Genomic DNA, 14,275 nt, shown 5'->3' on the forward strand with positions numbered 1-14,275 from the left:
CGTGTCCTGTGTCTTAAAACTATTTCCAAAAAAGTCTATATATTCATAGAAATAAACGACTGCAAAAGGTATTCAAAAGACCATCTGATCAAGTCCTCTGCACTGAAGTAGGATCCAGTATATTAGCCTCAACAGGCATAAACGTATATCACTGTGTAAAAACTCTGATTTTAAGGAAACAGTGTGATATGAAAACCAGCTGGAATCCCCTGTTACTTATCAGAAATTGCAACAGCTAGCAATAAATTACTGCCTTGGCTAATACTTTCATGTTTTTGATTTTTCACTTCCTCACCTCTCCTTTAGTAACAACCCTGCATTAAATCCCTGCTCAACAAAGTCAACAGGAAAATTCCCATGAACTTCAATAGTTTTTCTTCTTGATTTAGATGAGTGGCCATGAAAATCTTTGGCTGACAGATTTATTTAGAGACAGCAAGACACCTACATTTTAAATCTTTGCTTTAGCCTGTCTTTTATTTAAGTGTGTGCTTTGGGAATACATTTATATAATTTTTAAATTTCAGTATAAATCCTGAGGTAAAATGTCACTACTAAACCAACATTTACCAATTTTTCATTTAATGGATTTGTGATGAAGAGTTGAGCTTCACGAGAAAAATTAAAAGTTTCTTACTGAGTTCTGATGACACAGAAAGAGTTGTCTCTGCCTTGAGGAACGGAAAGCACTAGATCATCTCTCTGAGTCCCTGTCAACCCTGTGATACTTAGACATAACTAGTTTGCTTTTGACTTCAATCAGACAGACCTGTGGCTAAGACAGATCAGAAAATAAAAAGAACATGCCACAGAAAAATAATGTGATTTACTTGTTTAAATCCATTAGCTACAGGAAGCAAATAACCTCACTTATTTAAGCTCACTATGAACAGGTTTGCTGTTCCTCAATAAGATACTGAGTGCAGTCTTAAGATGCTCTCTTTGATGTAGATCTCATGCTGAGGTTCTTTCTCCATATAATGATGAGGAGGAGCACTAGAGCTAACTACCAAAAGGGCCAGTGAGAATGGATTTTCATCCTGCCAGAATTGCCTGGGATTAGTAAAACAATCATCCTCTAGATGAGTCTGATTGTTCTTCTATCAATAGATCTCTGATGAATTCAAATATCAAAACAATTTAAAAAGAGACATGGCTTCACACAATAATAGAACACAAAACTTTTTTTGGGGGGAGGTTTTTTTGTTTGTTTCTAAAAAGATCTTTAAGGTTCTTGGGCATAGCAAGAATTTGAAAAAGCTACTTAAAGCTTGTGATTTAGATGTGGTGTTGTTCTAATTGTTGGTTGTTTTTTTTTTTGTGTTTCATTTTAAGATTTGTCCCAAATCCCACAGAAGTGAATGGAAATCATTGCACTAACTTCAAGGCCTGATAGATCTGCCTCTCAAGCTACTCTGCAGGGATGCTCTCTTCCTTTCTTGGCTTCTTGTTTATTCTTTTGAAAATACCAAAGGATAATATACGGGGGGGGAGGGGGGGAAATGTCCTGATACAAAATGAGGCAACCAACCTGTCTGTTTGGCCTAACCTAAAACTAATTAATAAAACAGTTAACTGCCCTCTGGATGGATATAATGTCCATATAATGTCCCAAGGAAAAAAGAATGCATCTTTTCCAAAGGAGGGAAACAAGTTACAGCAGAGGTAAAGGACAAGGGTAATGGCTTCATAATGGTAAAGGGCCTAGCTGGTTCCAATACAAAACTTTAAACCCCTAAATAATCAATACCTAATTAAAGAAAAAAATGGAATGGCCTTAGCATTTGTAGCAGCATCTGTATCTTGGAAATCCACCTCCTACAGGTGGAAATTTGACAATCTTTGCTGAAGGAGTTACAAACTATCTCAAACCAGCAGCTTCAGGATGTTGTCCATCAAGATTGCATAGTCAGCTATAGAAGTTTGCAGACTTCTTAGATCTTCTTTGGGGATGTGGGGGAGAAAAGAGGGACTATTTGCTTGCCTGTTGCAATGCTGCTTTCAGTTCTTATGAGGACTCTGCTATCTGACTCAAATCAACACCCCATAAAGACTTTGGGTTTTTTATGAGCAACAAAATTATTCTGTCTTGACAGTGTTACATAGATTTCCTTCCCATGTGATCTGCTCCCAGGGCTAGTAGAAGATGCAAACCTAATCCATGACCAGTAATGAAGGTGGGCAGAGGATCTTGAATTAAGGTAATATTTTGGTAAATTCTGGAGGAGAATTCAATTCCATCCTGTGGTGGCAATATGTGTTTCTGAGGGCAAAGTTAAAGCAAAGAAGCAAAAAGCTAATGGAGAGAAACATTGGATTTATTTGGGGACTGGTTAATTAATATGCTGCTTTGTTTCTCAGCTTATTACTGTTCTCCCTCCCTCTTCACTCAACCTAGTCATCAGCGTCACCAGAGAAAACTCCTTATATGCCCCCATAAATATCTAAAAGCAAGAAATCATGTAGCGACAAAGAGAGGGCACCTCCCTTCTGTTACCCTGGCAATCCACAGGTCAGACCAGTGTATTTAGTGCAGTGCTCTGACCTCTAAAAAAATTGTGTGATCAAACCCTTTGCAAGCCTTCATTAGTTAAACTTGGTTTGATTTCTGATCTTAGTTGCATCACTCCCCCACCCTCAAAGGTGAGTGAGGATGGCACAAGCATAGAGGGATGTGGGGAAGAAGCTGGTTCCCATCACCAGCAATGATGGTGAGATACAGCCCAGAGTATGCCCTGCCTGAGATAACTAGAGAAGGATATGAAAGATAGAGTTTTGGGAAAGAGACAGAGTTTGTAGGGAAATGTTATATGCCAGACAGATTCAGAAGAGTTTAAATCTCTTTCAGATCTAAATTCCCCATTTTCACATCTTCAAGGATATTTCAAATATATTTTCTTTTTCTCCCACTCTTATTAAATAAATATCTCTGTGGTACCTTCTGACAAAATGTTATACTTGCAAAATCTGTCATAACGCAAAATATTGTCTGGTATAATTTAAAAAATATGTATTGCCTTTCAGTCTACCAAGACCATCTTCATTCTCTGCTCTCTGAAAGTTGAGACCTTATTAATTAATTTTTGCTTATTTATTTAGGGCTCTAGAAGGCAAGTTTTTTAACCTGTGGGTTTAATGGTTTCACTAGGTCAGTACCTTTTTTGCCAGCTTTTCATTAAGTCTCATTGTCAAACATTAAAAAAGCTGTTTCAGAGAGTCAAACTTTTACAAGGCCCCCAGTTTGTGAATTTGCCCATCAAAGACAGTCTACCATGTTCCTTTCCATCAAAACAGTACTAAATTTATACACACTTCAGACTTTGTCCATAGCTTCTTGATTCAATAAGAAATCGGGGGCATAAAATAGTTCCCTTGTACTCCCAAGGGAATCCCGCTAAGTTAAAGCACATTTTAATCTCTTGAGCCGGCAGCTTTATTAGTAAGCGTTTCCCAATCTTCAGGGAAATCTAATTTCACAAATAGATCAGAGTCACTTCAAACGCAGCTTTCAGTTGCCATCCACCGGGGGACAAACGGGGAGGAGGAAGTTTGTCAGAAAAGACCGTCTCTGAGCCCAAGAGTGATTACCAGAGGTTTCTCCATCGACCGCCACCCACCTAAAGTCGATAGTACTCAAATGAGTACGCCGGTGCGGACTATATAAGAGAAGCGCATGGCCCTGAAGGGCGCATCCCCCATCTCCGGGCGCAGCACCGAGCGCCCCGCTCCGCGCTTGGCGGAGCCTCCGCGGGTACAGGGGCTCTCCGACGGCGGCACAGCACCTCGGTGCTCGGCCCGCACGCACCCAGCCGGACTCGCCTCCGCCTGAAGGTAAGCAGCCGCCCGCCGGCTCTCCGGAGGGCACTTCTGCGTGGCGAGTCGCTGCCCTGGCAGCGAAACCCTGGTCGTTCCCCGGGTTACCCCCCGGGTTTGCCGTGCGCCCCGGCGGTAGCGGAGGGAGGGAGAGCCCGGAGCCGTCGGGGAGAGCCGGCTCCCTTGCGTCTCCGATTAACTTCTTCGCCCAAGAGGATTTGCACGGGAGGCCAAGTATAAAAGAGTTTGTAAATAACAGAATTTCCCTCCCTCCCCCTTAATCCTACCCGTTTTCTATAATTAGAATAGCTTACTTAGGGGCATTAAGCACCGCTCTCGAAGCCCCTGCCTGTTGTAATTGTTTTTGCCCTTTACACCCTGATTTGCAGCAGTTCCGATGTAACTCGCCCCTCACTGAACCCCGTCCAGTTGCCCGTCCATGCGCTCTCCCTCGAACACCACCGTGTGGCACTACCCTGGGGCGGCGGGCGGGTGGGAAGGCTGGCCCGCCGGCGGAGCAAGGAGGCACCCACAGGAGCTCTGGGGGCAAAGGGAGCCGAGCAAATCCCCTGCAAAACCCTGTACCGCGAATATGTGTGGCGGGATTAATACCCTTCCCCTAATCCGTGTCTATAAACGCACCCTCCGGGGAGCCGGGCGAGCGCAGCGGGACATCCCTGGGGCTGGCGGGGCCGGGCGGGGTCGGCCCGTCGGGTCCCCGCACCGGGAGGGCTGAGCTCGGCTCAGCGTGCGGGAGCGGCGGGCGGGAGTGCCCCCGGGCGCGGCATGGGGGGCGGGCAGGCAGGGTGCGGGCCGGGGCCGGCGCTGACCGCCTTCGCTCTCTACCTCCTCCCAGCGCCGCAGAGATGCGAGGGGCGAAGAAGCGCCAGGCGCTGCCCGCCATCGTGCTCCTGCTGCTGGCCTCGGCCCCGCCGCCGCCGGGCGCCGAGGGCAGGGACGTGCCCGCCGCCGGAGCTGAGCGGGGGGCGCTCCTCGACATCCTCCTCCAAGCCCTGGGCGACGACGGCCGCCCGCTGCCGCCCCGCCCGCCGCGGAGGGAGCGGGTGATCTCCCGGCGCTACAGCGGCGGCGGTGCCCCGCAGACAGACCCCCGCGCCGCCGCCGCCGCCCCCCGGCCACCCCCGGCCAACGCCGCCGCCCCGCCGCCCCCGCGGCTCCTCGCCACCGCCCGGCACGGAGGTAAGAGCCGCCGCGCTGCCCCGCGCAGGGAGCTCCGGGGTGCAGCCCCCTGATCATCCCGTCCCTGCCGCCGCCTCCATCGGGCCAGCCCGACGGCTCCTTCTCCGGAGCAGCCCGCTGCAGGAGGGGGCGGAAGAGTGGGAAGTGGGCAGGGGGTGGGGATGCGCTCCCATCGCCCCGGGACAGCCACGGTGGGGCTCTGCCTTAGAGGCAGAGCAAGGTTCGAGCCCCCTTGAGGGTAGCACAGCCCAGCCCCGCTCCCCGGCTGGAGCTGTGCGGGGTGTTCGAGACGTAAGGGAGGAGAGGGTAATTGGGACTTCAGCATTTTCTGCCGGCGGGTCAGCTGCGGCCACCGTTCATCTACAGACCCTCAGAGCAAGCCTTCCAACTTCCCTACATTGCAAAGTAGCACTGGGGGAACGCCGTTTCTCCTCAAATTTAGAACCACTCCTCTGATTTGCACAAAGAGGAAAAATTAGTAATCTGAGAGACAGCTGTCTGGACTTACTCCTTTAAACTTTCTCTTCAACTTTACTGTTTCCTGTGTGATGCATTTTTCTAGTTTTCCAGGGCAGCTGCAGAAGATCCAGGCTGTACTGGCCATGGGGGTTTGTTTCACCTTTTGGAGGATGCTCAGACTGGGGCAGGCAGCTGTCTCCAGCACTGGCACAGACCAGGCTGGGCTGTGACAGCAGGGAGAGTTCAGGGCCAAGCACAGCTACCTGGTGATAGTGAGATTGTCCGTGGCCAGGAGACTGCCACAGACAGCTAGGTTGGATGCAGAGCTATGCAAAAACTTTTCCTACTAGAATGGAGCTACCTGAGGGTTTGTGTAGGTTAGGATGGTGCAGTTCAGCAAAAACGAGATTATAGTGACTGTTCTTGGCTGTTACCAAGCGTTTTTCTCTTGTTGCCTACCAGAGATCGTACTGGAGAGAAACTAAACTGAGGAAACCCAGGGAAGTTCGTTTTCTTAGGGATTTGTGTCCCTGGAGGGCATACCTCTGGTTGATGACTGGTGAAGCTGAGACGCAGCCCTCCACTTTGTTCTTTTCTGTTCAGTAGTCTGTTTTAAAGGAAATCAAACCCCACTTTCAAAAAACTTGAAGTTGGGTGACAAGTTCAGAAGTTAATAGGTGAATAACTGATTGTCAGGACAGGCACTTGTGCATGGAGATTGCTGCTCATTATATGGAAACTAGGCTAAAAATATATTTTATCAATCAAAAAGTAATCAATACTCTGGCCTTGGGAGCTTCTCAATGTGACCTGTCCCAGGTACCAGGCATACACTGGTAAGGGGTTGTAGTGTTGCAGTGAACTTCCAGATATTCTTGATTTTTCAGACCGTTAAGTCTCTGGTAGTTCTGGAAAACCAGCCCAGACCAGATTGCCACAGATTTGTGTGCTGATTGGAAAAGGTGCTGCTGGTTATCCGTGTGACTGGTTGTAAGTGTTTACTTGGCTTCTATATTTGCTGTGGGTTAAACCTCAGTCCAGGAAAAAAAAAAGTAAAATGACCTTTACAAGGCAGAATATATGAAGGCTTATGTGTGTCTTCTTTTCAAGTGAATAAAGATAGAAAAGTATGAATCTCAGAATTGCTCTCATATCTACACTTTGCAGTAATTATTGCAATAATTACTAGTATCAGGTGACTTGAGGAAAAAGTTTGATTTGGACAACAGTATCTCCAGTTTGAGATGTTTGCTTCTAACTAAATAATTTTATTTAACTATAGAAAGTGTAAATATTTCATAATATTTATATAACTTTGAAGGGGAATTTTCTTGAATCCATCAGTGCTATACATCGTAAGGTTTTGTTTTCTATTAATTGTTACATTTAGTAAACATATTACTAAATAGTAATCCTGTTCCTAAACAAAAGGAACAGCTGAACATCCTTAGAGAAATTCTCCAGTTGTCCCTGGCATGGGTGCAGTGTCCTATGGGCAGCCCAAAAAGTACCTTTCTCTTCAGCCTAGGAAGGGCAAATCTACAGTTTAAATAATAGTCACATTTTCTTAATCATTCAATTTTTTTGTAACAAACAGCAAGGATACTAATTAGTACCTGTCATGATGGCGTGTGCTTGTTTTTTTGGGATAGAGAACTGTGACAAGGCTTTTCTTACAGGTCATTAATTCTTTTATTATAACTCCTGTCACCAACAAATTAATGGCAGCTTTTTACTCCAGCTGGTAGTACCTGATCATCAACTGAGAAGAATGGCTTATCTTCCCCTCAGTCAGGAAAGTTGTTGCATTCCGCTGAGTACTCAGCCAAACATTTAAAACTGGAGCTGTATATTTGGATTGTCTGTAGTTGCTGAAAATCAATCCCAAGTGTCTGATTTAAAGACAATTAAGCACTTCAATTGGTTCTTCTGTTTGACAAAAAGCATCTGGAACAGTGCTGTATACAGAGCAGAGAATGCAAGACTAATAATTTCTGTGTGTTTTCTCTTTTCTGAGAATGCTACTGTGTATTATCAATCAGTTGAATAGCAGGAGGACTGAAATGTGCTTCCCCTCCTCTTCTCTCATTCCCTCACTCTAAGGACTCACTTGAGAATTAGTCTAGCCACACCATGAACTAACTCAACCCACTGAGCCATGTCTCCATGCACATCCTTATTTTATTTCATTTGAGGGCTTGGCTCATTATTTGTATAGTGAGAGAGCTGGCCTAGAGTGCCACCGGGTGAATTCTAGGAGCAGCACAAGGCAAGTGATTAGACCAAATGTCCGGGGTGAGGTTTGAGAGTGGATGGGACCTCTTCCTTAGATTTAGCTCAGGCCATAATGGAAAAGCAAAGTGATGCTTCCAATGAGGCAGGAAAAAGAAGAGTGAAACACTTACTGTCAGACATTGAACATATATCTCTCATTTAGAGATACATAAATAGGATATGAGAGCAAGAGTGTTTGGTTTGTAATGCCCCTTCTGGATGTGGCTTGCAGGTGGTTCAAGGACAAGTCCTGGGCTAGAAGTATGTCATGGGAACAACAGTTATGCTCTTATTCATGTGCTTTTGTTGCAGGGTAAATTGTTGCATGCTTTTGTTGCATGACTGAAATAGGATGGGTACTCAAACCTACCCTGCCATGTTGGGGCATTGAGCTGCTGTGACCTGCCTGGAAATGACTATTTAGGTCTTTCTTCCCCCTTATTAATCAGGGATATATTGTCTGTTGTGTGCTTAACCATAAGACAATTTGTGTCATAGTTCTTGTAGGACTCAGAAGGACACCCACACATGCAATAAAGATACCAGTTTCACCAGTTTCACATCACTTTAGCTGTCTTAACTTCTTATCTCTTTTATCCCTACATGTTCAAAAGTCTTATCTCACACAGATCTGTCCCTGCTTTTCTTGGTGACCTGAATAATGAGAGTGAGCACTTATCTGAAGAGTACATTTAGAAGAAATTCCAACTAACCAAAAAGCAGTCTTTATCTTCTGCTAGGATTTCTGGTAGGATGTCACTGAAAATACAAGTCGTTCCTTTGAATTATTATATCTGGTGGGATTAAATTTTCTTTCATAACATTCTTTACTTGCCTAATTTCCATGAAGTTTCTGTGCTTGAGTGTGATTTTATTTTTTTTCACTAGGAAGTGTCTCATAGTTTTTAAGCTTAATGATGAAAGCTTCTCAATGGGCAATCTTTTTTTTTTTTTTTAACTATCTCCTGCTTCCGATGCATAACTGTGGATCAGGTTTTTTATGAAGAAGATGATATTTTCAGAAAGAGAAGGTATAACATCAGGTTATTTTTGGATATCACGTCAGGGGAACTAGAATAGTTTGTCATTCTTCTTCTCAGATTTTCTTTGTTACTTTTATCCAGACACTTTCCATGGAACCAGAATAGCTCCCATGTAATTAGATTTAAAGAAATCTCAAGAAATAAAAGTCTGAATTAACTGTTCTTTCCATACATATTAGCTATCTAAACTTATCAGGGTTAGGGGGCTGAAATTTCCCTTTGTGCTAGGAGACCAGCACATTTTAAAACATTAATTTCACAACATTTTGAGTGGTTAATTTTCAAGCATGAAGGAATGAAGATAAATAGTGCTCTCAGTTTACCGGTATGTTCAAATTAGCCTCCTGAGCATATCTACTTCAGATTTAGAATAACATGTCCAAGAAGAGAATTTGTCCCTCAAACTATTTAAACTTAGAGGTTACAATTGAGCTCAGTTTTATGCCAAAATTTCTTACACATCATCAGCAGAAAACTATAAGTTGTCCCATGACATGTTGGTAGTTTAACCGTTATTCATAATGAATTAGATTTGAAAGATACGTTTGAGGTTTATTTTAGCTTACAGTCGAATCAAACCCATGTATCCTTATGTAAGGCATGAGAAATGTTTCATTCTTTTTGCTCACTTGAAAAATCTCCTGTAAGTGTAGTGATAGTTACAGCTGGAAGTTCCTAATTCTGCAAGAACTGTTGGGCCTAATACCAAACTACTCCAGTGAATATAATAACAGATCTGGAGTAAAAAAAGGAGACTGCTGAGGAACATAAACCTTGTTTCTAGGAAATTAAAATGTGTGGCATAATGTAACACAGAGTTTTTTGTAATACTTATGTCTTGTACAATTATTATTCCTATTGTTAAAATATCTTTTTGTTTATTTATTTATTTTAGTATATTTTGTTAATAGGAGTTGCTGGCATTTCAGGAGACTTAAAAGAAGATGAGAGTTAATAAAAATAGCTTTCTTCAAAATCACCTTTTACCAAAACAGACATTACCTCAGAAATTAGCAAAATAGTAGATGAAATTGATATGAAAGAATAACTGTTACATTAAAAAATCAAAGTAAATTCTGTTGAGTGGTAGTAAACACTACTGATTCTACAACTAGTTTTTGAATAAATTATTTTTACAGTGAAGCTAGTAGGTAGGCTTTTCTGGAGCAGAACCAGAAAAATGTATTCTGCTTTTGGATGCTTAATATAATCCATATTCCAAATGTTTTTCTTTATTTTTATTGAGGTAGACATGCCATGCAAATAAGTTCTAAATCTGCATATTCAAGATCTAGTGATTTAAAGAAAATATATCCTCATAAATGAACAAAGGGAATGAATTGTACTGGAAGCAGTGAAGATGCCATAGGGCAGTGTAGTTCCCAGGCCAGTGGTTACTGAGGAAGGATTAGAGGGGCTGTGAGTATCTCACCACATCACGAGGTAAAAATATAAACAGTCCCAATGAATTCAGTGGAAATAACCATTATCTCTGCTTATACCAAGATTAGGTGTCAGTTCTGCCCAAAAAGTACAAGTGGGCAGGATAGATTTTTGTTACATAGTGTTTCATTTCAGTGAGGGGAAAGAATCACTTTTCATTAAATATCTTGATAGTATTTTGATCTCAAACCATCCTCAAACTTTCCTTTATAAATTCTCCTGAACAAGTTGATATTGTCCACTTTTATTGACCCATTACTTATTTCTTCCTGTAATAAATACATAGTTTCACACAGCTATAGGTTTAATTCTGATGTGCATATTTGCAACTGTATTTGTATTCATAAGAAAATTTTGTGTTTTGTGTAATTTTTGTAGTTTTTAATAGAATGAGCCTTGACTTTGCTTCCTTCAGTTCAGCTGTTCTTTCATGAATGAAGCTGACCTTCATTTCCTTCCAGAAAGTGTTAGCTTTGTACTGGTTCCCTGACCTGTAAGACGCCCGTCATCTCAGTTCCTCTAATTTGCATGCTGACTTTTTTTATTTCTAATTTATTTAAGTCCCAAAGGTTGCAGAGATTCTATATTCCTTCAACCTTCAATTTTACACAAGTGTTTGGATCTATCATCATGGTTCCTTCATGGTTATGATACTTTTATGACGTGTCATGCCACTGCTATGTTTCTTTCCTTGACTTCTTGGAGTTTTAGGTGTATTGTGCATTATGCCTTTTAATACCAATACTCCATGTTTGGCAAACATAATTATGAGACAGTAGAGCCAGACCACTGAACAGAAGGCATCTGAAATCTAGGATAAGTCAGAAGTCTTCTATTTCATGGTGGAGAATGTCAAGCCTATGGACCAACTCTGACAACTGACGATGAGCAAAGATAAAGCATATTTGTTCCATACATGGAGGCTTAAAATATATTGAAGTCCATCAGAATAGTCCTTAAAATGAAATCATGGCACTGGCTCTGCAAGGGGCTTTGCTCTCACTCCCAAAAATTACGGAGAAGGGAGCTCAATATCTGAGAGTATTGGCCTGACATTGTGCTGTCCTGATAAAGGAGGGAGAGGCCTCACGGAACTGCAGTATGCTGAGCAGCAAACATTTCAGATGACAACGTGCCATTTCAGGAGCAAGATAGTGTGTCAACATATGGAAAGGCTGTTTTGTTGAGCTATTCCTTTAGTCAGTATGAGGTTTTGTTTTAATCTTGAACTTCTGGGTTTTGTTTTAATCTTAAACTTCTGGGTTTTGTTTTAATCCTATTTGATATTCTTATAAAAATTGCATTTACCAAGACAAGAGGCACAGTTACTAATGCATACAGTTCTGGCCCCAGAAAAGTGAATGTCAGAATTTTCACTGTGTTACACCAGGCCTGAAGTACCTGAAGTACACCCAAGAACTCCCCCAATATGCAGGGAAATGAATAACAAAAAAGACAGAAGTTTTGTTTCAAAGTAGATCTGTCTGTAATTCAGGAACAGCATGCATTTTGATTTAATCTAGCTTGGCCCTGAGCCTGTGAGCAAACTGAAGAGTTGATGTGTTTCATGGGGAGGGGTGGTGGTGGTGGTAGTTCTTTACTTTAGGCACAATTTGATTTTTCAATCAAGAAAGAATGGCAGGTCTCTGTGTTTTACTGGTTTATGTTTTCAGGTCTTAGTCTGCCATGGAGAGCCTCTGAGAGGTGCAAGAATGGTAGTGCTCAGGTGTAAGGCTTTGTAATGAATTTACTGTTTGATAGATAGCCTTTAGCCTCGAAAATACACTACATCTTGTCTGGAGATGTTGATTTTTAAATATGCACGTATACAGGGAGAAAGCTTTAAAAAGATGAAAAGTTTAACTATATATGCATGCATATAGGGACACACATTCCTGTTTTAATTAATAGGGTTTGAGGGCAATTTGAGTGATAATGATGCGGTGTACACCCACTTGGCTGATACTGTATTGGCAAAAAAATTTTGATAATTTGTTGCTTACATCTGGTTTTGATGATGATAGAGAATACTAAAGTAGACTGCTAAAAATCAACATAGTATCTCCTGAATGTATGCACACAGGAGCAGTGTTACGTGGGATGAGATATATGCTCTTAGCTGGAAAAACATGTGTTCCTGGGACATTTTTTCCTTTTGTTTTGACACCTAAGCAATTACACATAGTCCTTGCCCATGAGGCCACAACTGAAAGTTAACTCTGGTGATGAACATATGTTAAAATGAAACTTGCAAAATGCCTAGAAATCTGGTGAAGATACATGATGGAAAGCATTTTACTATAAAAAGTGCAGCTTATCTCCCGTGACAGCCTCGGTTGTTGGTTAGGTTTTCTATTCAATTTAAGGATGAATGCTTCATTTTGTCATTTGTGAATTAGAGGTTATTACTTCTGTGAAAGTCCTACAGGCTATTTATTCATGTTCTTAATGTCGGTCAATTGGAAAACAGTTGCTCCAGTGGGGGCATTGATTGACTATTGATTACATACTGAGGGCACAATTCCTTATCTCTAGGTTATAAACAAGATTTTACACATAAAGGGTCTAAGAACTTGATTGATTAGTGGCCATTTTTATATTATCTTATGTTTTATTATGTCTGCTGCTCCAAAAACAATTGATGTGCAGTGGTCCACTGATTTTACTAAAACAGTGTAAAAAAAAAAGTGTTTGTTTAATACAGATTTTAACACCAGTGGAAAATGCTGTTCAGAGTTAAAACTGGCAGCTACTTTTTGATCCTAACACTTTGTTTTTAAACATAAAGTTAAAATGTATGTAGTCAAGCAAAAACCACGCATGGTAAAGACATAATTTTGCATACTAAGAATATTTAAACTTTCTTTGTAAGTTTGTTTGTTTGTTTTGGTTTCTTTAAGTCTATTAGGTCTTTCTTTGTCAATTCAAGTAAACTGGTTAGATTGCATTTTAGTACGCGATATCTTACTACATAATTTGAAATCTGTGTCTTTTGTTTAAAGAAAACCATTAATGTTACATCAGCAGAGCAGCTGATGTCCTGTTTCTTGCATGTTTTAGACAGCTTCCATAGCACAAATGTAATTATGTTCTCCTTTTCACTTGAACCTTTAAGATAAAGGTGAAAAGCAGAATAAAACCCTACTGGAAAGCAGTCAGACACCTTTTTCCCCTTAACCTTTACCGTTTATAATGTGTTTCAGTAGAAGGAACCTTTGAAATGAAGTGTTAGGAAATGCATCCTTGTCAGTATATGTGGCAGTACTGGATATGTGCACTGGATTAGTAAAACCCTTAAATCCCATTGGATTAAAATCATGATAGAGTAATTACTTCTTTACTTCTTACTCTAATCATGATAGAGTAAATACTTTGTCTGTTAATGACCTAGCATGCCTAACACGTGAGAGACTTCTCTGCTATCATGGAAATTTCAGTTTAGGAAATTGAAGGAAAAAGATTTTCAAACTTCTCTTCTACACAGTAGAAAAAGACTTACGACCAAAACATACTAATATGAGGATTTCTTCCAGTCTCCAGGAAAATCTAGGGCAGAAGACAACCTAGAGCAGACTAATTCCTTACATTTGATTCTGTGGGCCTAAAGTTTGAATGGACCTGTTGGTTGGTATTAATTTAGCAAGATACCACAATTTATGCTTCCCATTATTACATGATCAAATTCCAAGTTTGCATGTAAAGTTAACATGTAGAGGTTTCTCCCTTTATTCAGTAACAAAATATCAGTCAATTTTCAGACTTTCAGAAGTGGGATTACTATAAAATAAATAATTCTTGTGGATAAAACCTGCAGAGTCTTATTTGCAGCAAATTTGCACCCGTATGTACTTCTCACGAACAGGGTGGCTCTAGATCACGTGCATGGTGGAGTATATACTATATAAACTGTAGTTAGGGTTTTCAAAATCCTTGAAACAGATCCAAACTACACATTTATGCTGAAGTCCACTGACCCAGAACTGAGCAGCACCTCCACATAAACCCTGCTTCTTCTTCTTTACCTTTGGATGGGGTAGCTTATT

The 14,275-nt window shown here is 41.4% G+C and overlaps 1 protein-coding gene across 1 annotated transcript in view; it reads left to right on the forward strand.

Moving 5' to 3' along the window:
- Positions 1-4,679: 4,679 nt before the first annotated feature.
- ALKAL1 (ALK and LTK ligand 1) overlaps positions 4,680-14,275 on the forward strand; it is a 37,311-nt gene continuing 27,715 nt past the window's right edge. Inside the window, exon 1 of the mRNA XM_050328611.1 lies at positions 4,680-5,013. Within this exon, the coding sequence (XP_050184568.1) occupies positions 4,680-5,013 (334 nt within the window). The remainder of the gene's footprint in view (positions 5,014-14,275) is intronic.

The sequence above is a fragment of the Myiozetetes cayanensis genome, unplaced genomic scaffold (assembly GCF_022539395.1).
Source record: "Myiozetetes cayanensis isolate MyiCay16 unplaced genomic scaffold, myiCay2020 scf1, whole genome shotgun sequence".
Classification (NCBI taxonomy): Eukaryota; Metazoa; Chordata; class Aves; order Passeriformes; family Tyrannidae; genus Myiozetetes; species Myiozetetes cayanensis.